At 43.1% G+C, this 25495-nt stretch overlaps 2 protein-coding genes across 3 annotated transcripts in view; one reads left to right on the top strand and one right to left on the bottom strand.

Moving 5' to 3' along the window:
* Positions 1-25495, bottom strand: part of LOC127032443 (zinc finger protein OZF-like) — a 605001-nt gene that overhangs the window by 246419 nt on the left and 333087 nt on the right. The gene's annotated exons all lie outside the window — the stretch shown is intronic.
* Positions 1-25495, top strand: part of LOC127032169 (butyrophilin subfamily 3 member A1-like) — a 35695-nt gene that overhangs the window by 1799 nt on the left and 8401 nt on the right. Inside the window, exons 2-3 of the mRNA XM_050919174.1 lie at positions 17732-17752; positions 22385-22405. Coding sequence (XP_050775131.1) covers positions 17750-17752; positions 22385-22405 — 24 coding nt within the window. The 5' untranslated portion in view covers positions 17732-17749. The remainder of the gene's footprint in view (positions 1-17731; positions 17753-22384; positions 22406-25495) is intronic.

Genomic DNA, 25495 nt, shown 5'->3' with positions numbered 1-25495 from the left:
TTCTTAAACATGGGAGACCAGAACTGCACACGGTATTCCAGATGAGGTCTCACCAGTGCCTTGTATAACGGTACTAACACTGCCTTATCTTTGCTGGAAATACCTCACCTGATGCATCCTAAAATTGCATTAGCTTTTTTCACGGCCATATCACATTGGTGGCTCATAGTCATCCTGTGATCAACCAATACTCCGAGGTCCTTCTCCTCCTCCGTTACTTCTAGCTGATGTGTCCCCAATTTATAACTAAAATTCTTGTTATTAATCCCTAAATGCATGACCTTGCACTTTTCACTATTAAATTTCATCCTATTACTATTACTCCAGTTTACAAAGTCATCCAGATCTTCCTGTAGGATATCCCGGTCCTTCTCTGTGTTAGCAATACCTCCTAGCTTTGTGTCATCCACAAACTTTATTAGTACATTCCCACTTTTTGTGCCAAGCTCAATAATAAAAAGATTAAATAAGATTGGTCCCAAAAAAGATCCCTGAGGAACTCCACTAGTAACCTCCTTCAAGCCTGACAGTTCACCTTTCAGTACAACCTGTTGTAGTCTCCCCTTTAACCAGTTCCTTATCCACCTTTCAATTTTCATATTGATCCCCATCTTTTCCAATTTAACTAATAATTCCCCATGTGGAACCGTATCAAATGCCTTACTGAAATCGAGGTAAATTAGATCCACTGCATTTCCTTTGTCTAAAAAATCTGTTACCTTCTCAAACAAGGAGACCCGGAGGCCTGCAGAGGTTCTGATGATGCACCCTATGCACTATGCAGCTACCAGATGATGCAGCAACACCCTGAGCAGTGCACCTGCTTGGGGGAGAGAGAGGCCATCCTCTACTAGAACAGGGACAATGTCAGGCTCTGGAGTGGGTTGTATTGTACAGTGCTTAGCAAAATGGGGTTCTGGTCTGTGACTAGGGTTCCTGGGTACTCTAGTAACACAAGCAAGTAATAATAATGGAATTACTGACATTCAGAGATGCAGCGTCTCCCTGAGGAGAAGCAGAGGCAGGAGTGAGTGTGACTCGTGGAGATCCCATCTATTTTGACTGGCATCTGTTTTCTGCCATGCAGAACCAAAGGATCCATGACTCAGTCCAAAGCTGAGGGAGGGAGGAGAGCAAGATGCCCTCTAGGGGGCAGGAAGGCCCTGGAAAAGGGATAGTAGTTTCTCAAGGAGAGAGATTTTGTATTTCTTGATCAGAGATCCCTGCTAGCTGGCTCTCCCTCTGTTTTAACTCTAGCCTTGCCACATGCAGGATATTTTGAGGTTTTAATATCCTAGCAAAAGGACATCTTCTTAAAGAGGACGTAAAAAGGGGTGGAGGGGAGCTGGCTTTTCTGCCCTTTTTAGCATTTATATAATAGATAAAAGTAGGCCTTCATTTTTATTTATTTATTTTTATGCTTGCATTTTTACATGGCAAATTCCAGCCCTGCCTAGGCTGGAAGATTCTATGGTAACTGAGAAAGTAGTGTTATTATGACATCGAAAGAGCCAAGATTGTGAAAGTCAAACAGTTGAGAAAGAAAGGGATTTTTATTCAGGCAGTTTAAAATACATTGGCTTTTGTTTGTTATTGTTGATATCTATTTAACTTCAATGACTAACATTTTGGAGAAAAGACTTTCTTTGTTAAAGAGCCAATACCCTAATTCCCTTGACTGCAGCATGTGTATGTATCTTCTAAGACCCTCAACAAATTTTCTAGAAAACTAGGGAGATCAGAGTTGATATTGCTGTTACTCTGATATTTCTAAGATAAAAAGCAAGCAGGGATAAAATAAAATAAAATAAAATAAATATGCTTTCAGGCCATGTATATACAGCATGAAATGTGTGTGGGAGGATGATCCATCTATTTTGTTTTCCAAAGAGCTTGTCAAGGTCATCCTTAAGTTTTATCATTTCTCACTCCCTGAAACTCTCTATAGCTAAAGAATTCTATGAAGATTTAAACTTCTATAGAATTGTACTGGATTTTTATCAGCTATTTTATTTGAATAGCTTTAAATTTAGGTCCATAAACTACAAAATGGTTAATAAGCAAATATTTGAAATATATAATATATTATGGTAAAAAAAATGAAAAAAATCACAAATAATTTCAAAAATGGTTGCAGTCATTTTCATCCCACTGGTTTAGAAATGACAGGAACAGGAAACAGGTCTCCAAAGAATAAGACAAAGTGCTGTTTGTGCTGAGTTTTTTGTGAGTGTGGACTACTGAGAAGCTGAGAAAGAAAAGGAAGAGAGAAGGGCCTCTTGTGAGCAATTTGTAGTCCTGGGGGAGAGAGAGAGTGAGGTGACCCAATAGGAGAAGGACCTATCTTTTCATGAACAGGCCTTCTGCTGCTGGATGAGGGGAGTTAAGGAGTTAAGTTAACCTCTTGTGTTTAAAATAATAATAATAATAATTAAAATATAAATTAAGAGGGCTTCTCAGGACAGTGTGCAAAGGGAGAAATTTGTCTAACCCTGTGTTTCCGCTAGGCGTGTTTTGTCCATGGCTAGTTGGGGAGCCTGAAAGCACTGCATTTAAGAGAGCTCTCAAACAATACACATAGCATCACTTTCCCCAGCCCTTTCCTCCTTGGGTCACTGTTGGGGGACTTTGTCCAATTCCATCTGTGTTGCTGGCCCTGTCTGGGGATACTACCTCCATCATCTCTTTGGCCATGGAACGGGCCATCGGAGGTGTGCCTTCCTCCATTCTGTTTTCTGAGGGGCACACATCACCAAATGCAGCTGTCATGGTATAATCCCCACTCTGAACCTTAGCGTCCAAAAGATGGGGTACCAGCATGAATTCCTCTAAGCTCAATTACCAGCTTAGTACTTGTAGCGCTGCCACCAACCAGGAATTCCAGTGCCTGGTACACTCCAGTCTCCCCCAAAAACCTTGCTCGGGGACCCCCAAGACCCAGTCCCTCTGGAGCTTAACACAAGGAAAGTAAACCTTTTCCCTCACCGTTGCCTCTCCCAGGCTTCCCCTCCCTGGGTTACCCTAGAAGATTACTGTGATTCAAACTCCTTGAATTTTAAAACAGAGAGGAAAATCCACCTTCCCCCCTCCTTCTCTCTCCCCTTCCCAGACTCTCCCTGAGAGAGAAAGTAATCCTAACACAGAGAGAAATTAACCTTTTTCTCCCCCTTCCCTCCTTTCTCCCCACCAATTCCCTGGTGAATCCAGACCCTGTCCCCTGGGATCTCACACCAGAATAAAAAAAAAATCAGGTTCTTAAACAAGAAAAGCTTTTAATTAAAGAAAGAAAAACAGTAAGAATTATCTTTGTACATTTAAGATGGAATATGTTACAGGGTCTTTCAGCTATAGACACTGGGAATACCCTCCCAGCCTAAGTATACAGGTACAAATTAAAACTCTTTCAGCAAAATATAAATTTGACCTCCTTCCAGTCAAATACACATTTGCACTCCTTCCAGCCAAATACACATTTGCAAATAAAGAAAACAAACAAAAGCCTAACTCGCCTTATCTACCTAGTACTCACTATTCTGGACATATAAGAGACTGTATCAAAGAGATTGGAGAGAAACCTGGTTGCACGTCTGGTCCCTCTGAGCCCCCAGAGTGAACAACGACTAAAAACTAACAGCACACACAAAAACTTCCCTCCCTCAAGATTTGAAAGTATCCTGTCCCAATTGGTCCTCTGGTCAGGTGACAGCCAGGCTCACTGAACTTGTTAACCCTTTACAGGCAAAAGAGACTTGAAGTACTTCTGTTCTATTAACCCTTAACTATCTGTTTATGACAGCAGCAAAGTCCCTACACACGGAACATGCATTTCTAAGGCAGAGCTGTTGCCAATGTTGCAGGACAGATGTAGGTTCTGCTTCGTGGTCCTGAGCTGGGCCAGAAACAGTGTTACAACAGTGAGCTATCCTGGCATGGCAACAGCAGTGGAAAGGAGACTACCCTCCTCTAGGTATGTTGTAAATTCTGTGTGTCCATGTGTCTGTCCATGTGGTGTCTGTCCATGTGAAAGCTAGCTATTGATATGAAATTTCTATTGTAAACCCATATTCTCTCTGTAAAAAAAAATCTACTTTGATATGAATTATCAACTGTAATATCAGTCATCCATCGAATCAACAAGAGACTCCATCATCGTCATCAACTGTACTACATTAATGAAGAACTATGCATTTTATCTACATTTTCCCCACCTTCCTATCCATTTGTTTTTCAGCTCCTCTTTCACATCCTACAATCATAAATTCCAATGTTAATGGTAAGTGAAACTTTAATCTGTGAAAAATATCATGGTTTGTGACACAAATATCAGATCATGGAGGATCTGAATAGAAATGGCAAATACCAGCACCTCCCACAGGAGAAACAGAGACAGGACTGAGTGTGCCCAACAGACATCCCTGCGATGACTTGGATCGGATATTCTTTGCTGTGTATCCATGCCTCAGCCCATAGCTGTGTGACACGGGGGGAGAAGGATGCCCTCAAGAGAAACAGGAGGGCCCTGGATGAGGGAGACGGTGTGTATAAGGATGGAGAGAATTTTTTTGTTTAGTTTTGTTCCACTCCTCAGCGTGCTGAGAACTATCTCTCCATCAGTTCCAAATCTGAACTTGTCACATGTGGGATACTTTGTCATTTTAGTATTGTAGAAAAAGATCTGCCTATTACAGGTGATTTCTGGTGCATGGAGAACTAGTGGAATAGCTACAACACAAGAGCTAATAAATCAAACAATGAGTTGTTGAGAGGCAGAGATTTTTAAATTAGACTGCTCAATTTTTTTATTTGGTTGTTTTCTTTTAAAATCTCTTTAACTGCAGTGACTAGGTAAAATTTGGGAGAAAGTAAATTTTATTTAAAGGTTTTAGAAGCTTAAAAAATGCATCTTCTGAGACAATAGCAAATCCATTAGCAACACCCAGAGTTGTCATTATTATTTATTATTACTTACTATTAATCATATATATTGTGGTCATGCCTAACAGGCATCCAAGAATGGGGCCTCATAGTGCTTGGCACCACACAAACACAGAGAATCAGATTCTTCTGTCTGAAAGAACCAACAATCTAACGAGTCCAAACAGAGATGTAGTGGGGGAAAAGCACCAGTGAAAGTAGGGCTGTCTGGTCCAGTACGCCGTACCAGCAAGATATTTACAGCCGGCACAGTGTACCAGAAAGACAGAGGAGGAGCAGAATGTGGGGATGCAGGATAGCCCCACACTGGCAGCTCCTCTGGCGCAGCTGTACCACCCCCAGCCCCACCCCCTGCCCTTCCATGGAGTTGCGTCCCCTCTGCCTGTACAGCAGCCCCTCCGGAGGACAGGGTTGGAGGGACAGGGCTGGGGGTGGTATAGCCGCTGGAGGTCCTCCCCGGGTAATGTGGGATGGATCATTGGGAGGGAACGGGGAGGCTGTGGGCAGAGAGTAGTCACATGGAGGGTCATGTAGGGAGGTCACGTGCTGGTGCCCCATCCTGTACCAGTAAGACATGGATTCTACTTGCACCACTGGGGAAGGGGTATGATAACCAGCAGAGTAAAACAGTGTGCTGGCAGCAAATTGCACATTAGTGCCTTCCTTTCTTTCTTTCTTTCTTTCTTTCTTTCTTTCTTTCTTTCTTTCTTTCTTTCTTTCTTTCTTTCTTTCTTTCCATTAGGAGGGGATAAACTACAAGTTAAGGGGCAGGGATGGTAAAAGGAGGGGAGTTAGGGAGACAAGACAGCGGAGTAGAAGAGAGTAAAAGGGGGCAGGTGTGCAGTCATTCTGGGGGCACAGATTGTGAGGGAGAGGACAGGAGGGGTTGGAATGAACAGCCAGTCAGCATAGGACAGGTACTCTTCCTTCTCCCCCATTTAGTGTGGAATTAGGCAGCCTTTGAGCACACCTACTGCACTGGGCCCTACTGTGGGCTCATGGATGGTTCTGGGGTTTAGGCAGGAGGAGGGCATCTGGGTGCTTCAGGTGAGGCAGCAGTGCACACACCTGGGGCCAAAACATCAGCAGTTAGGGAACTAGTTTACTGTACTAACATGGGTCCTGAGTGAGTTTTGGCATCGTCATGGTTTGGTGGCAGCCAAACAGGAGCTTAGTGGGTTGCAGTGTCACCTAAAATGGGACTTAGGCACCTACATCAAGGTGACTTAGGCATCTAAGTCAAGCTCCTGGTTCTGCAAGCATGTGTTTAACTTTCTCATCTGTAGTCGCATTGAAATCAATTAACATTAAGCACACACATAACTGTTTACAGGACTGGGACCTTAGATAAAATAGTTTCTTTCTTAAAAGGTTTGTGCTGCTCTATAAGGTGATGTTACAGCTTCTGGTCTTGTGTGAGTCAGGACTAAGCCTTGATGTTCACTATGAATTATTTCCTTTCTCTCCAAGAAGGAAGAAAAATCTATCCATGCTGTTTTTCTCTTTTACATCACTAATGTGAGCTCATTGAGCAATTTTTTATATCTGAAATGGAAATATATTTCTAACAATATTGTTCAGTAACTGGAATTTGTGATAATTCTTAGATGATTCTTTGCCACAGATTGGATCCATATACCGATTTTGATACTAATTGGCCTTACTTTCATCATCGCTGCCACCATCCTGTTGAAGAAATGTAGGTGGGGACATTGTGGTAAGAGTACACACCTTAAATACTATGGATTGTTATAATCTATTCTGAATATATTTCGGAAACTAGCAGAAATTTAGTTCTAAAATTGTTACTTTTGCTGAGTTCATACCGTCCTGTGATATTTCCGGGGATTTTCTCCTTTATCTGAGTATAAATTATAAAAGCAGTGATCTTGGAAATATAAAATTTGTTTTATGATATGCTTATTACATGCTATTTTTTATTATTTATCATTACAGTATTTTTATTACATTATGAAAACAGCAACACTCTTCCAAGATCTCATTTTCGTAGCTTGTATCACTTTGAATAAGCCTGTTACAAGACAAGGCTCCTATGTTTCATCAAGGAGTATCAGATATGAAACAGCATGCAGGTACTTAAGAAGCCAACTCAAAGAGTTCCTCCTACACAAGCATTCAGGTCTTGAGCAGTCCAGGCAAACAATGCATGTTAAAACAAAGCTTAAACTTGTTCTTCATAATAAGTTTAAAAACAAGACTAGCTGCCTATTTAATTTTAAAAACAGCAAAAAATATCCACCTCCCTTTCCATTTCTTATAAGGAGTCTTGAAGTTTAAATCTCCTCAGTGTGATAGATATGCTTGCTTTGATCTGCTTAGCACTTGGAAGTCCAGGGGTTCCGGGATGCTGGCCCCAGGCTGCCTGGGATCTTTAGGGACAGCTCTGTCCACCATTAGGGAATTTTTTCCCGAGAACCCCCTGTAACATTTCACGAACCCCAGTTTGGGAACCACTGGTCTAGACCCTCAGAAGTGGGAGGGCTACCTCACAAACCCCTTGCACACCCCTCAGGTCCAGTCAATTCAAGTCGAATCAAGTCTCGTCATCTGTGAGGCCAGCATTCATTTAAGGATCAACTCACCATTAAGGTCCCTGGATTAGTCCAAGTTGACCTAGCAGGCCTGGCCATGTGCCTGAAGTTACTCTGGCCTCTGGATCGGTCTCCCAAAGGATACAGGGCTGCAAAATTTGGATCTGGCAGCTAGACCTGGATCTGGGGCCACAAAACCATGGAGCCGCAGCCACAAAGCCTTGATCAGGCAGCCAGGCCTGAGGGACTGCCAATGCAGGACTGCCAAGGAGAGATCCAGTTGCTTGGGATCCTGCCAGCGTGATGATCCAACAACTTTGACACTGGCAGGTCCCTTGTCTAGTGGCTCTGGAACACTGAAGCCCGTAGATCTGCCCAGGTCATTGGAGTCTGGTACTGTGGTCTCCACTTTTTAGAGTCTTTGCAGATCTTTGGAGAGCTGCTTATTCTGTGCCTAACATAGTGGTGTGAACAAACCGACCCAGTGTGCTGGTCCTCAAAACACTGGAGGGGGGAAGCCATTACAAGCTTCAGCTCAGATGTGGGATAGGGGATCACTGAGTTATAAGACGGTGTCTTCAAGCAGTACTTCCTGTCTGGCCATTTTCAGATACACACACTTGGTGTCTTGCTTGTTGAGGGCATGGTTTTCCCATCTGATGTCCCATCTCACAGAACAGTAAAAGCAGAGAGACAAAACCATTCTTAGATTTTCTTACTTTCAACATCTTCTCAGCCAATTTATTTGGTTATAGAGCTTTCAATTCCCTGGATTCTAGGAGGTTTTCCAGCCCATCCCTAAGGATTTAGTGCGAGATTTTCAAAGTTTTAGGTGCCTAGCAATGAAGAGAAGCACCTAGTGGGGATTTCAAAAGTGACCATGCACCTTACTCCAGAAATTAGGGGGCTGGGCATTTTTGGAAATCCTAATATATGCTTATAAGCATCTTTAGTCACCTAAACCTATGAAAATCTGGCCCTAAAACATCTAGTGGAAACTCAGTTTCCCAGGATTGGGTTTACAAGAAGGCATCTACTGAATATCTGACAGACTAACAACTGATGCCTGAATCAAAAACTTGCTTAGGATGTGAGGTTGCTGTGCTCTTTTTCCCTCATCTCAGTTACATTGATTCTGAGATGTCTCATGAATCCATAGTTTTTCCAGCTCCACAGTGTCTGTAGGAGAAGCAGGCCCCAATTCTGGTGTCAGAGGATGTGACCGATGGTCTGCAAAAGGACTGTTTATTGATTTCAAAGCCTCTTTGCAAGGCAAAGAAGAGCTGTGTGTAACCATCTTCTTCTACAAGGAATGAATGATGCATTATCATGTATCTACATAGAAAAAACTGAATACTGTAGGTCTGCTTTGGATTTAGTGCTCCACATAAAGAGTGATAGAAACACTAGGGATGCCCATTATTAGCTTTACCAACCCCAAGGTCCAGTGGAACCATCAGGTCCAGCATCTGACCAGGCCTCAGTAACCCAGCTTCAATTCCTCTCATCTTACAAGGGAATGAGAGGCCTGCATCAAGTTTTTCAAAAACAACTAACCTGGAGCTCTTGCAGTCACTAAGAGTTGAGACATCCATCGCCTACACTTACTGGTGTGTGAGGTTTGCTTTCTGATCACAATACAAATGAGGCTTGCCTGGGTGGCCAATAGGGCTAGCTGACATGAGGCAAAATGCTGTCTGGCTGTACTGACACCTCAATGATGTACTCAGCTCTGGGGTCCAGAGACAGAGCTCTCTCTGATGTCCAGAAGCATTCCTAAGTTACTCTCCTCTCTGTGCCATGGGTGCATTGAAACTATAAGCAAGCAAGCACAAGAGACAGTCTTAAAAGACAATCGTTTCCAAATATTGATCTGCCCCTCTGTACATACTGCTGACCGGAGTTCCAGACTGGAGACCTCTACCCAAAACTTCCAGCAAGTGCTCAGTTAAATGCTTAGATGTCATGGCTACTCTTCCTGAATATCTGGGTGATGACCCTCTGCACATGCACACTCCACAAGCACCTTTGACATTTCTTCAGTGCCTCAGGTTAGAAATTCTCAAATCAGGGGAAGGAACTAAAGGATAGTTGGCACCACCTCCCCTTTGATACCATCAGAGCCCTTCTCTCAGAATGGGAGGAAGAGATGAGGATGAGTAGCCCCCGTGAACAAAGCTCTCCAGAACATCGTGGTGGCTAATGATGCACATGCCTTGATGAGTATGAATATGCAGAGGCTCATTTCAAAGTACTCCAGTTACAAATAAATAACCTTCATTTCTAAAATGCCATATTTTAATGCTACAATTTAACAACTTGAGTGATGATAAAACAACAGTGCAACAGTTCAGTGTCCCACACTACATTGCCCAGTGCAGTGCTTGGGCTGCCACAGGAATGCAACACCAATTCATGGGGTTCAGTAGACTCCTATTCACCAGTTCCACTCACAGGCTGGTGAGGTAGGAGGGGGAATGGCCCAAAGCCTGAAGTTGTATTTGGTCCTTACACGGGCAGTGCCAGAGAGAGATGATTTATCGAACTCTCTGTGACCACAAGAGGGTGAGACCCAATGTGGCTTTTATTCTGTTTCATTGTGGGTGTGGGGGGCAGGGCTGGGGATTAAAGGAAGATGGAGGAGGAGACAACTTATCAGACATTGTCAGTTTCAGTTTGGGAAAAGATGGAAAGATGCTGAGCAAAGAAGGATGTAAATTCAGTAAGGATAAGTGGAAAGTACAACACTTCAGTCGGAAAAAGCAAATACACAACTACAAAATGGGAAATAACTTGCTGCGTGGTAGTGCTGCTGAAAAGGATCTGGGGGTTATAGCAGATCATAAATTGAATATGAGTCAACAATGTGGTGAAGCTGAGAAAAAGGCTAATATCAGTGTGGGGTGAATTAACAGAAGTGCAGTATATGAGACATGGGGGATAATTGTCCTGCTCTACTCAGCACACAGTGGTTTTCTGGAGCAAGATCAAGTGCTCAGTGGCTTGGAAGATGGAGACCTTCACGACTTGCATGACATTCTGAAGAACAGTAACACTATCAGTTTAGGAGTAAAAATCTTCCTTTGTAAAAGCAGGATGCAGAGGTGAAAGTGGGACGGTAAAGGCTGGTATGGCATCCCGGTAAGAAGTGGTCTGAACACAGCCGATGTTAAAGTACTGCTGCAGCTGCGCTTTAAGGACCCTTTAAGGTTGCTGCCCCTTTTGTACTCCCCCCTCCCCCACATTGGCAGCCCGCTGGTAAGGTTCTTAAAGCACTTTAAAGCAATGCTTTAAGGACCCTACCAGCAGGCCTGTCAATGCGAGGGGGAAGGAGCAGCTGCCCCAGGGCCCAGCGATTTAAAAGGGCCTGGGGCTCCCAGCCACCACCACTGCTACCACAGCAGCTGCCGGAGCCCCGGATGCTTTAAATCACTGCCAGAGTTCAGGACAGCACAAGCCCTTCTGCCCAAGGCCCCACCCCTTCCCAGGGGCCAGAGCCAGGCCCTCATATTGGTACATCTTTAGATTTACTTTCACCCCTGGCAGGATGACATTGCCATGAAATGTGATGTGTTCTTGTTAAGGACCGTAGAAGTTATTTTAGGCTGAAGTAAAAAGGTAACCTTTACTGACTGGCAGATTACTCTCTTTCTTAGCATCTTGTGTTTGGTAAATTGGATAAGAAGATCTTATTTTGGTACATATGTGGAGCAGTAACTAGAAAATTATCTTCATGCCTAGATTAAATACGTTATTTCTGTTTTCTATTTCAGGAAATTGCAGGGGATCACGTGATCCTGAAAGAAGTAAGAAATATTATAGACAGTTGGGTTGCACAGGGAGTAAGTCAGGAGAATGTTTATGTACTTAAAGTTTGGCCGGGCCTAAATATCTTTCTGAAATAGGGGTCCTCAGTCTAAACATCTTTGAACTTTGGTTGTACTGGGAGTGAAAAGATACTCAATATATTTAAACAATACTGGAAAGTACATATAAAAAGCTATATTAAAAGGAAGTATTTAGGTTGTAAAGTCAAGCCCTTCAAAGTTAGACAATGGCAGACATACGGTTGCCAGAGAAACTTTAATTCTGTCCTCTTGTGTATCCATCCTGTGCACTGAATGAGACAGAGGTCCTGTGGAAAAAATAGTATGTGATCACATAATTAAAGGCTATACCATAATATATGAAAGAGAGAGACTCCAATAGCTTGATATATTTAGGTTTACAAAGAGAAGGTTAAGAGATGACTTGATCACAGTCTATAAGTATCTCTAGCGGGAACATATATTTAAAACTGAGCTCATCGGGGCAGCAAAGAAGCTATAACACAATCCAATGGCTGAAGGTTGAAGCTAGACAAATTCAGACTGGAAATAAGGTATATATTTTTACCAGTGAGGATTACTAACCAATAATAAAATAGAATAAATAATCATAATTAGCCATTGGAACAACTTACAAAGGATCATGGTGGGCTGAGTATCACTGACACTTTTAAATAAGGATTGGATTTTGTTTAAAAAATCTGCTCTAGGAATTATTTTGGGGAAGTTCTCTGGCCTGTGGCCTACAGGAAGTCAGACCTTTCTGGTCTTGGAATCAATGCATCTGTGTATGCACAGACAACTGCAAATCTGACATTTCCTAACTTTCAACTGCTTGACTTTGGCACTTAAATAACATTATTTTAATGCAAAGTTTTTTCTCTATATAATTGCATAAGCTTGATTTAAAGAAACAAGTTTCAGGAACTTCTGGGATGAGCAATTGTAATAACTCCTCCATGATCAGCAAGGTTTGAATGCTGAATCTTTAGCGCTGCAGCATACATCATGTTAACTGGCAGCAGGCTGTTGCTATTCCAGGGGGACGATTGGGTGGATGGGGCCACTGGTGTCATCTGATGGTTCTAGGATATCAGTGGAGTGTGATCCTAGCCCTGTTGCTCCCTCTTACTGACAGACTGGAGCTGTGATAGTTTCTGCCTTATGGTGCTAGAGGAATCTGGGATACTGGGGAGATGTGCAAGGTCAGGTGCAGACAAGCCAGCCCAGCTCACTCCTACCATAGTTAAAGCTGCTTTGGCAACTCCCAGCTATACCCTGTGTTGGCTGTGCTGCTGCCACTTCAACATCAGCCTGGTGGGGCTTAGAATACTTCTGTGTAGCAATTATTTTTTGGTCTAGCAACATTTTGCTGAAGAATACATGTGAAAGAAAAGGAAATGGGGATTTTTAACACTTTTGTTACCTGTTTGAATATTTAATAATAGTAATATGAATGTCAATTATCAAAGTCAAGTGGCTTTAATTTAGTCAAAGATTAACACAGATCAATGCAGAAAGGAAGGTTTTATAAATTACCTGCCAGTCGGATAACTGGAGAAATGACTGTGGCTTGATTAACTCTTAAATCCTCAAAAACCCTGTTCTTATATACTGTCCAGGACAAAAAATTACTTCCCCAAAATGATCTGTCTGTGAGTTCTATCCTAGATATGTTATCTTAACCAATCAATAAGCTAAAGACACCTGAAACTAAGCCATCAGTGACAAGTCATTATTCTCACTGACCTTAATATCAAACAGTGGTTTATGATGTCATCAGTCACAGAACACATTTTATAACAAAAACTCCTTATCAAATATTGACAACCCATCTTTGGAAATCTGGTCATAGTTACTATAGGTCAGGGGGATCAGAGCATGAGATTACAGACAGTCCATTACAGATTATATATATTCCAACATTTGGTCATCCCCTAAAAGTTATTCTGATTACAGAAAACTCTTTATGTTGGCAGGTACAGAGGACTAAAATTGTACATACAAAACATTTTTATTTATATACAAAAAGAATTTGGATTCACATATAGATATTCTAGGGTTTAAAATGTACTAGCAGTTTACAGTTAAGTAAAACCCAAAAGAATTTCAAAGGAGATAGAGGGTTTTCCCCCAACTGAATTTTAAGGGCTAATGCAAGCAATGAAGATGTTAGACCTTCTCAGAAAAAGCTCACAAGATATTTTATAATAGAATTAGGCAACCTAAATATAAGGATCCTTATCATCTCCAACCTCTCTGCTGTTTAAAATAACTAGTAGATAATGCTGAGGAAAAATATGGCCTAAGATTAATCCTCAAAGGAAACTGGGAGGCTAAGCCAGATCAGCTGCAGAGCAAGAGGACTCTTTATACTCTCTAGCCTAGGATTTAAAGCACTCACCTGGCATACAAGAGATGTGGGTTCAGATCCCCGGTCTGCCTGACACAGATCCAGGATTTGAAGCCAGCTTTCCTACCTCCCCTAAACACTGTGCTCTTGGGCGTTCTCCCAGAGAACTCTCTCCTATTGAAGTTGTTCCACTTTGTCTAAGTTACATGGTCATTGGAGCGAGGACTGGAAACTGGATCTCCAATCACCCAGGTGACCGTCCCAGCCACTGGGCTCTACAATCACGCTCCCTGCAATGACTATTGAAATATTTCCTATGAAGTCAAACAGCTCCCACAAGGTATATTTTGAGAAAAAGCCTGTCACAGAACATCCTATAGCCAAGTGGTTCTGGCACTTACCTGGCAGGAGTAAGATGTGCGTTCAAGTCCCTGCTCAAATCAGGCAAAGTGTGGAAATAAACCCTTATCTCCCACATTTTGGGTTAGCACACTAACTACCCCAGTGTTGCAGTTACCAGTGGCTCCCTCAGAGGGCACTACTCCCTACAGTGCAGTCCCTGGTGGCTCCCTCCAGGAGCATTGGTCCCAGTGGTGCAGTGCTTGGTGGCTCCTCCAGGGGGTGCTGGTCCCACTGTTTCAGTCTCCAATGACTTCCTTCAGGGGCCTGATCCAGTATGTGTGCTCTTGGGCAACCTCTGAGATTGCCTGCCTGCTTGAGGATCCCACCAGAAATTATGTGTGAGTCAAGTGCTGGGAGTTAGGTCTTAGGCTGCTTTATGCAGGTCCACTGGCAGAAATAGCGGCTAGAGGGTCCGTGATGGGGCATCATTTGAGAAAAAAATCTTGGGGGGCAGGGCAAAATATAAATACACTCAAAAGGTTTAAAAAGTCAAAATTGAAATGAAATGTTTCAAAATTATTGAAACAAAATATGTCAATTGATCTGAGCTGAATTTGTTTTGGCTTGGGTTTTTGATATGTGAATATTTTTGAGATTTTTGACTTTTCTTCCCTTTTTGATGTGGGAAAAATTTCAAACCCTTGAAAACATTCAAGGAATGGAAAATCCATTTTTCTCCCAGCTCTAATTCAAAGAACTACATCAGTATCTGAAGGGTAACTCTTTGAACTTTCTAGCCACATCCTACACTCTTCCAGAACAGTAGCAACTAATCCACAAAGTTATCAAACACAGGATGGCTATGAGCCACAAATGTGATGCAGCTGTGGAAAAGACGAATGAAGTCCTAGGATGCATCAGGCAAGGTATTTCCAGTAGAGAAAGGGAAATGTTATTATCCTTATACAAGGCATTGATGAGCCCTCAGCTGGAATACTGTGTGCAGTTCTGGTCTCTCATGTTTAAGAAAGATGAATTCACACTGGAACAGGTTCAGAGGACTATTAGGATGATCAGAGCAATGGAGCACCTACCTAACAAGAGGAGACTTAAGGCGCTTGCTTTATTTACTCTAATCAAACAAAGGCTGAGGGGAGATATGATTGCTCTCTTTAAATATATTAGATGAGTAAACACCAGGGAGGGGGAGGAGTTATTTAAGATAAGTGTTGATGTTGGCATAAGAAAAAATAGATCATAGAATCATAGAATATCAGGGTTGGAAGGGACCTCAGGAGGTCATGTAATCCAACCCCCTGCTCAAAGCAGGACCAATTCCCAACTAAATCATCCCAGCCAGGGCTTTGTCAAGCCTGACTTAAAAACCTCTAAGGAAGAAGATTCCACCACTTCCTTAGGTAACCCATTCCAGTGCTTCACCACCCTCCTAGTGAAAAAGTTTTTCCCAATATCAACCAAAACCTCCCCCACTGCAACTTGAGATCATTACTCCTTGTTCTGTCATCAGGTACCACTGAGAATAGTCTGGATCCATCCAGATATAAACTGATCATCAAGTAGTTTAGATTTAAAATTAGATGAAGGTTTCTAACCATCAGAGGAGTGAAGTTTTGAAACAGCCTTCCAAGAGAAGCAGTGGAGACAAGAAACCTAAGTGGTTTCAAGACTGAATTTGATAAATTGATGGAGGAGATTGTGGGATGAGATTGCTTACGATGGCATGTAGCCCATCCAGGACTGCAAATATATCCCACAGCTTGACACTAGATGGGGAAGGCTCTGCATTACTGCTGATGTTTCTTTCTTGAGTGTCGGGCTGATGAGTCTCACTTACATGCTCAGTGTATAACTAATCCCCATACGTAGTGTCAGGAAAGAATTTCCCCCCACGTGCCATGGCAAAGAGCCTGGGACTTTTTCACCTTCCTCTGTAGCATAGGGCACAGGTCACTTGCTTGTTTAAATTAGAAAAAGGGGGGATTCTCTGTAACTTGAACTCTTTAAATCAAGATTTGAGGACTTTGGTAACTCAGCCAGAGGTAATGGGGCAACTACAGGAGTAGGTGGGTGAGGTTCTGTGGCCTGCAATGTGCAGGAGGTCAGACTAAATTATTGCAATGGTCCCTTCTGACCTAAAATCTACAAGTCACTCATAACCCTTGAGAAGGTTCTTTTTATAAAGCCTGCCTATTTAGGGACCTAATTTCCCTAGACCCTATCATGAGTGTGAAGGGATGGCACAAGAAGCTTTTTACCACTGATCCTTTCTGGCCTCAGTACCAAAAGCCCACATCCTAGGGCTGGATTCAGAAACTATCCCTAGGAAAGCAGCAAAGAATCCTGTGGCACCTTATAGACTAACAGACGTTTTGGAGCATGAGCTTTCGTGGGTGAATACCCACTTCCTCAGATGCATCTGAGGAAGTGGGTATTCACCCACGAAAGCTCATGCTCCAAAACGTCTGTTAGTCTATAAGGTGCCACAGGATTCTTTGCTGCTTTTACAGATCCAGACTAACACGGCTACCCTCTGATACTTATCCCTAGGAAATTTCCTAGTTGCAGTTCAGCCACCTGATACCAAGAACTATAAAGGAATATGCCACTGTGGAGGCCTCTGTGACAGATACAATGTGGTGTAGCTGGCTCTGAGCGCCCTTCAGGAGACCCAGCACAGGAGCTATGCTGCTCCATGGCAGTTGGGGCCATGCCTGGGGTATTCCTATGCTCTGGCTATTCCCAGATAGTGCAACCATGCATAGGAGCTGTTACAGTCAGGGTACTAGTTAGAGTAGCCCTCAAGCCTGCTCTAACGTGCAACAGGAACTGACCCAGCCTTCTGGCCTAGGTGGGAGTATGGGCAAGTTTATATCCTTCTATCCCTGTGTCAGTCTCAGCATTGCTCCATGCTGAAGTAACAAAGTTCACACTCTTCAGGGTAATTCAAATTACACCGGACCCTCGCTAGAATGTGGGATTTGGGATCCATGCACGGTACCGTGTTAACGCGAGGACTGTGTTAAAATGAATTGCAGTTAAAGTAATTAAATTTGGGATCCATGGCTGCGACCACGTTATATGCGGATTCGCGCTATATAGACGTGCGTTCTAGTGAGGGTCCGGTGTACTACCTAAACTTAAGGGCCTGAGTTAGCTTTGTGAATGAAGCACAGTTTTAAAGCCTGACGTTGTTTGTGTACAGACTTTAACATAACATGACATAGTAGGGTTGATATTTTAAAAGAGATAAATAGGAGTTAGGCACCCAACTTCCAATGACTTTCTGTGGGAGTTACTCCTTTCTGCCTTTGAAAATCTCCCTCTAACTTTTATGTTAAGTATCAGAGGGGTAGCCGTGTTAATCTGGATCTGTAAAAGCAGCAGAGTCCTGTGGCACCTTATAGACTAACAGACGTATTGGAGCATGAGCTTTAGTGGGTGAATATCCACTCATGCATCCGACAAAGTGGATATTCACCCACAAAAGCTCATGTTCCAATACGTCTGTTAGTCTATAAGGTGACACAGGACACTTTGCTGCTTCTAACTTTTATGATATTTAACTGCCCCTAATAAATTTGGTCATTTCCAGATGGTGAAAGACCTGATTTTGTATTTCCCTTAATGCTTTTCTATCAGAGAATTTTGTATCATTATTCATTGATGATTTAATCTGATTAGACGTTTGCTTATTTTTGCAGCACCACTCCTGGAGGAAAATGGTAAGTGACTATTGCTTCTGAAAATCTGAGAACAGCTCTAAAATCAGAGGGATATTGACTTTGCTCTTCAGTGGGAAGGCCTGCTTTGTACAATGATGCTGGTGTAGCTTTATTATGTACACTGAATAAGAAACAGATCTCCTTACTATTCTTTGCAGAATGCCTTCATGTTTGTTCCTATAATGGTTTTGATTCCTGCAGGGTCAGGCCCAAAGTTTCTAAAGTTCACTTGTGCCTGATCCAGTCACTGTGCTCTGGCCTAACCCCAACTCCTGATCCCTTCAAGCATAGGCGTTTCTGGAGGCATCCAATGACCTCTAGGGATTGCTCTGGGATAATGTGGCTTGGCTCCACTCCTGACCATAGGCTGTGTCTAAAAGGTACAATTGAACCCCTGGTTAGGAAGAAGCACAAGTAAATGTGTTCAGTCTTTATCTTTTACTAGAATGTGTCTGACAAGTCACAAACCTCAGAACAAAGAAAATACATGTTAAGGCTCCATCTCCTGACATTCTGTGTGTCCTCAGCTCCCCCTGAGTTCAGTGCGAGAGATGAGTATTCCAAACATCACAGTCCATTTTACTCACTTTATTCACATGACGACTCACTAGAGTTGGTTGAAAAATCCTCTAAAAAAAAATCAGAACAAAACATTTCATTCCAACCTTGAAGAATATTTTTATTTTCTTTCCAAATTGCCTGTCAATAAATCAAAACTTATATTTTCCTGAAAAAAAAATCTTTTAAATGAAAATGCCATTTTAGTAGGATTTTTTTTTTGCCAGCTCTATCATGAGAAGGAAGAGCAGGATTTCATCTTTAATTTATTTCATTTTCCAGAATAAATGTTTGTATATTTCAATCTTTGCTTTCCTCTTCAAAGACTGTCAGGGAGGGCAGCAATGAGTCTGTGCTGATTTTTCATCAGATTCACACTTAAACTGTAGAAAATAGAGATATTATAATTTCCATCCTGAACTCCTCCCCTCCTGTGATTACACTGAGTGCATTTTAAAAAAAATCATTCTGGTTTTAGCAAAATTCCCTATGTTTTATTTGGGGAATACAGCTAAATCTTGTAAAGTTAGGGAAGCTAAAACCAGTAGGGTTTCTGAAAGACCATAATGGATCAAACACTTGGCAAGTGGTAGGAAGGAGTGTCATTTTTTTTTAGAAGAATAATAATAATTTCTATTATATTTTTCCTCTATAAGAGAATTCCAGATTTGTCATTTTGCCTGCATGTCCCTCTGACGCCTAGAATATCTGTTGAGTCAGTGTGACATGATGGAAACAGCTACAAGTATGGCTGAGAGAGCTCTTTTTGTTCAGAATATCACCAGGTTCAATCATCACTGAGATCACAGTCTGTTTCCATCCAGTTTTGAAGTTCTCACGTGTTGAATTATTCCTGTGTGACAACATCAGAATGGGTTTTCAGGTAGTTCATATATATGGGCTCTTTGAAATGTCTAATAAAAATATTTAACATTTTTATGGGGCTTTATATGTACAAAGCATGTACAGACATTAAGTAATTAATCTGCACAGCCCTCCCTTGATATAGCTGGACAAGTATTATTATCCCAACTATGCAAAGAAAGACACAAACAAAACCAAAGTTTTGCAGAACCACTCCTTAGTGGAACAGCAATATGCATCCTTTCTTTAGATGTACGCCTGCAGAACAAAGACTCACAAGAGAGTGTGGCCCAGAGTTTTCTTTTCTATAGTCATATGACTAGGCTGTTGCACTACCGCTGGGACAACTCACATATTAGAGATTCTGCCCTAACGCTGGATATTGCTGCAACTACGTAACCTCAAGCCTGGAAAATAGGAAGTTTGATAAGCAGAAACCCAGTGTATTGTGAATCAAACCTCTCTGCTGTTATCTAACTTGTGCAGGAACAACAGGCTCATAAAGTTGAAGAACTACTGCAGTTCTCCTTCATGAGGCAGCAGGGACGCTACACAGGGGACTCCACAACTCTGCCTATTGTAGATCACTTTAATGTTGCACACTGCAGCTCTCCCTGCAACAGTGAGGAATGCTCAGGCCATCTACAAAACAAATGGATCCTCTAGCTAAACTGAGTCCAGAACTCACTGCCACAAAACACCATTGAGGGGAAAAGCTGAGTTGATTTCTAGGAAAGGATTATATACTCACAGGGATAATAATATTTTTGAAACAATGGTCCTTGGAGCACTAGCTGTTGGACTGGCCACATGATTCTGAGTCTCCTCTTTCTTTCCAGCTGCTGAATTCCATTGAAAACAGCTAAAAATATATTAAATTACATCCCTCAAATTAGTTTTCCAAGTAAGCAATCACTGTGATTGTCACATGGAGGGATGGCTATTGAAGAGAGGTGTCCATGGGACAGTATCTCCATGAAGACGTGTCTTCACTATGAAAAAGTTTTAGAACCACTGATCAACATGTATACCCACTGTTACATTAGATAAGATAAAAGTGTACACAGTGTATTCTTACTTCTTGGCAAAAGTTGACTGCTCACTGGCAAAGCTGGAAAGAAAATTCCTTTGTGCACATGTTTATTCCACATCTGCCTCCTCCAGGGTTTCTTTCTTACACCTTCCTCTAAATCAGGGGTCCCCAGCATGGTGCCCGTGGGCAAATGCGCCCGCGTCCTGGCCGGTGGTGGAGCACCCACCAAAATGCCGCTGAATTTCTGCGGCATTTCGGCGGTGACGCCTCTCGATGACGCCGCTTGTTGCCGACAAGTGACATCATCGAGAGGTGTCATCGCCGAAATGCCGCAGAAATTCGGCAGCATTTTGGCGGGTGCTCTTCCGCCGCCACGGTCCTTCGTCTGGCACCCGCCAGATGAAAAGCTTGGGGACCACTGCTCTAAATCATCACAGGATGGACCCCTGGGCTGATCCAGTCAGGCAGTCCCTGGGTTCCTATCAAATGCTGTTGATAGATTTTAAAAGTGCATTCAGAAGTTTATCCTTGGCTAGAAGAAGGTCATTGGTCATACACAAAAGCACGTTCTGCCTGCTATTCCACTGTCTGAAGTATTACAGGTTGAGTGAACCCATGATATCAGCATGGTATTGAAATATCTTATAGACCATTTCTTCTCATCCTTCTGTTAAAATACCAGGTTACAGTCTGTGTAATAAATTGTGGGTTTATTTAATTTTAAGAAATGGTTCTGAAGCAGAGGCCTGATAATCACGTTTGAGGGTCTAACTCATAGGTGACTGGCCGCAGCTCCCTCCACTGTACCTCAGTTAATGACACTGGATGGAAGTGCTCCACAGACAGCTGTAAGGTTTGAAACATGAAGTTACAGCTGAATTTCTTTGATGCCCCCTATCTCTATAATTTCCTACACTAAATCCTTATATTGGAACCTCCTCCTTCCTACTCCTAACTGAAGTTTTGAGGGCTTTGAGATTGGAATATATATTTTGTGACTGGAACGTCCTGCTATGTGGCCCCTGGGTATGTAATTGGGCAGCTAGCCCAAGCCACTGCCTGGGCCACTGTGGCCACACCACTACGTTCAGGGACAAGATCAAACAGAGTGGTTGCATGTACATCCACCCAAGCTGGGGATCACACCTCTCCACTGTTGTGTAAACCTACACTGAGAGTCACAAAGGAGGCACAGCAGTGCAGGAATGCTGTCCATTACTTTAAATTAGGATGCTTCAGTGCATATTGAAAACCCAAATTTCATTTCTCTGTTTTTTTCCTGACAAGCTTGAGAAACAGAAAGGAGGTTTGCTTTGAAAATTTTAGTTTAGTGTCAATCAGATTCAGAATGAATTACTTTTAAATTGCAGGTATCACTATCGTTCTTTGAAGAGATTGTGGGTTCAAGGCATTATCAATAAGCTGTCTGTGGGGATAGGTGGCTCAGAAAGGGACATATGTAAAGAGGAGTCAGTGGGGTGTGAGCTGGGTCTCTGGTATTCGTAAAGCACAGGGCCTTTGTTTGATTTAGTTATGGAATGCAAGATTCAGAGTTGTTAGCAAATTTGGGTGATGGATCAGGTGTGGTGTATAAAAAAGTGGCTGAATGAGAAAACTGGCAGCTGATGATTGGGGATGTCTGCAGGGACAGCTCCTTGAGTGAGGCAGGGACGCCCAGAGGATTCAGGGGGCCTGAGGTCTTCCCCGCTGCCGAATTGCTGTCAAAGACCTGGCACTTCAGCGGCGGGTCCTGGGGCAGAAGGACTCCCTGCCGCAGGTCTTCGGGGCACTTCGGTGGCGGGTCCTGGGGCGGAAGGACCCCCCCGCCACGGGTCTTCGGGGCACTTTGGCGGTAGATCCCGGGGCAGAAGGACCCCCCACTGCAGGTCTTCTGGGCACTTCGGTGGCAGATCCCAGGGCGGAAGGACCCCCCGCTGCCGAATTGCTGCCAAAGACCCAGGGCGGAAGATGCTCCGGGGGCCTGGGCCCCGTGAGAGTTTTCCAGGGCCCCTGGAGTGAGTGAAGAACCCCGCTCCAGGGGCTGCAAAAAACTCTTGTGGGGGCCTGAGGCAAATTGCCCCACTTGCCCCCCCCTGCCCCAACTGGGCAGCCCTGGAGTGAGGTAAGGTAATACCTGTTCACCCAGTTTCTAATTGAAAATACACTATTTTTTGCAGACAATCTCCAGACAGCACAAGGTATGTTCTCTTTCTTTTGTAAGCTGCTACTGTCCTTAAGAAGAATGTTCTTAACTGAAAACAGATATTTCTTCTTTGCTTTCCTTCATTAGCCAGCCACTTTCTTTTAAACACCATAACAGACCTGTGATGACTTTCTCCCACAAGATGTTGTTTGGTTACCCCAGAATACACCTCTACCCCGATGTAATGTGGTGCTTAGGAACCAAAAAGTCCTACAGGGTTATAGGTAAAACTGTGTTATATCAAACTTGCTTTGATCCGCTGGAGTGCACAGCCACCCCTCCCCCCAAGCGCTGCTTTACCACGTTATATCCGAATTTGCATTATATCGGGTCGCGTTATATCGGGGTAGAGGTGTATTTGTACTTCTTTTCTCTCCAGTTTAAAACTGAAGTCTCATTTTAACTATCACTGTACAATATAGACATTTAATAATACTGTGACCCCCCTTCTGATAATTTTATCTTTGAGAGTATCCACGGGGCTAGCATATGTTTTCCACAGTGATAATTTTCTCATGATGTAATTTTTTCATGATACAGTGTGTGTTAATTGGGAAAATCATTTTGAGAAGCGGAAAATTATATCTAATTTAACTATTGTATGCTAATGGGGGACAGCAGTTCTTTGAATTTAAAAAAATATATATTTTCTGTCAGAATCTCAGCCATACTGCAGTTCCTTCATGTTGCTCTCACTACAAAAACTTCTTAAAAAAAACAAAACACACACACACACGGATAGGAGCACTAGGGGGTTCTCCTTTCACTAGGGAATCATTGTATCATATACAGCTACTATTTTACCCTACTTCTGGCCCAATGCAAAATGTTAGAGCATAGCTCAGCATCCACACTCTTTCCTGCCACATCTCCCTTTGGCAACAACCAGAGATCTGTTGGTAACCCGAACAGTTTAGAGCAACCTTCAGGCTGCTGCATTCTGCATAGGATGCAAACAGTCTTTCATCACTCTTCTTACCCATCCCAACCATAAGCTTCTTTCAGTGCTCTTCAGCCATAGTTCTGGAACTCCCTTGTAACCTTCAGCCCAGTGATTAGGGTACTCAGGTGGATGGTGGGCAACCCAAGTTCAAATCCCAGCTCCACCTCAAGCAGAGGGTGAGAACTGGAACTTCTGCATCCTGAGTGAGTGCTGTAACTACCGGGCTAAAGATTAAAAAGGAGGTTGTCCTTCTCCCCAGCCATTTTGTGTGGAATTAGGCACATTGCTGTTTTTCTTGTAAGATAAAGCTTAGGCACCTGACTCCAGGAAATAGTTCATGGCTGAGAATCCCACATAGAGAAAGGCCCCACCCTACAACCCAGACATAGATGCTGAATTCCCAGGGCTTAGCATCTCCCATTTGCCAAATTAGGTGCCACCCCCTCTAGGGTGCTGGCTTTTGTAGAGCCCCTAATTAGGACCCTATCTCTCCACCCTGGGGTTAGCATCATTGTTGGAGACTAGAGATGCATGTGAGAAAAAAAATGATCACATTTCATCATCTGTGCCTATGCTAAAAATCTTCTCTCATAGGGAACCCATGTTAATATGACTGACACATAAATTATAATAGTTAGAAAAAACAAAGTGTCTGGTACCAGCATTTCCAATTCTTTCCTATTCACGTGGCCATATGTAATCCTGAAGGAGTGTGGAGGTTTTTGCTCTTGTTCAGGGTCAAGAAAAAAATGACCTCCAAGGAGTGATGACCTCCAGCCATCTGTCAGACCCTATTTATAAGTTATGCATACACCTGCTGTAGCTCATTAATATATACATCTATCTTTGAGAGCACCCTGATATTTTGAGAAACTCTTCACCTGACAGGCCATTTGGATAGTTTAGCTTTTAACTTAATGCTCTCATCACTTTATCACTATAATATGCATTTAGCTTAAGGAAGTCTCTAACATTTCACCCTGGCCACCAATAGCCCTCTTGTAGTTTCTGCCTCTTACAGACATTATTATCCAAAGTCAGTAGCTATTTTTCAAAACAGCATACAAATACAGACAAGCTCAGCAGACCTTTATTAAGTTAGCACTCATAAATTAGCCATATTATAAAGCTAATTTATCTTAAGCCCTAAGGCCTAATTTAGCTAAATTAAATAGCTTATAGGCCTAAGCATGTAGGTTTCTTGCATTTCAGCTTTAAACCTTAAGCTATATTTTTACCCATCTGTTGCAAAGCACTGACTCACTGGTGTGGCACCTCCTGCTGATTGCCTTGAGGAATTAGCTCTCACAGCCCTGGGCTGGTGTCTCACCCTCTGTTACCTACCCTGTTATCTCCGTGACTTCTGGTCTCATGTCCCTCCTGGACCCCAGTGCCCCTTACCTTGTGGTGCTGTCTATGGGTGCCCCTACCTTGGGGTGCTGTTCCTCCCAGGGGAAACCCAACCCCCTATACCCACCTTGCCTCAGTGGCTACTGCCAGTCATCATCTAGCCCCCCCACCTCACTGGGGCAGACTGCAGTAATGGCCACTCATCATTGGCAATAGGCTAGGACCTGCTGCCTTTCTAGGCCCAGCTGCCTCACTGCAGCCCTAGTACCTCTCCTTTAGCAAGGCCTCAGCCTGGGGACTCACCAGGCCAGAGCTCCTCAGCTCTGCCTTCCCTTCCCCAGCCCTGCTCTGCCTCAGGTACCTTGCTTGGTCTCCCAGGCAGCCTGGTCATCTCTGCTCCCCCAGCTGTGCCCTAATTGTGTGCAGCCACACCTGTGGCCGACTACCCAACCAGCCTCCCTCAGCTGCTTTGAACCCCTTTCTGACTGGCGCAGGGTGACCACCCTGCTACACCATCATCTATCAGATATTAATCTTTTATATCCAGCTCTATTAATAGATTAATGTATTCATTACAAACTACACCATGCAGTGAATAGGGAGCAGGGAACAGGCCTTGTGAATTCCAGTGGGTAGCTAGGTGCCTAAAAGATGCTGCAATGCTGAGTACTGCAACAGTCAAGTCATTTTATGGCTTTGATTTCTAGTCCATATGTCATTTGAGGTGTAATGCTCCAGCCACACTGCCAAAATAAATAATATAAGTGGTGTGCGGATTGTGCTTATAGTCTC

This window comes from Gopherus flavomarginatus, chromosome 12 (assembly GCF_025201925.1).
Source record: "Gopherus flavomarginatus isolate rGopFla2 chromosome 12, rGopFla2.mat.asm, whole genome shotgun sequence".
Taxonomy (NCBI): domain Eukaryota; kingdom Metazoa; phylum Chordata; order Testudines; family Testudinidae; genus Gopherus; species Gopherus flavomarginatus.
This window is presented reverse-complemented; position numbering and strand designations above follow the sequence as displayed.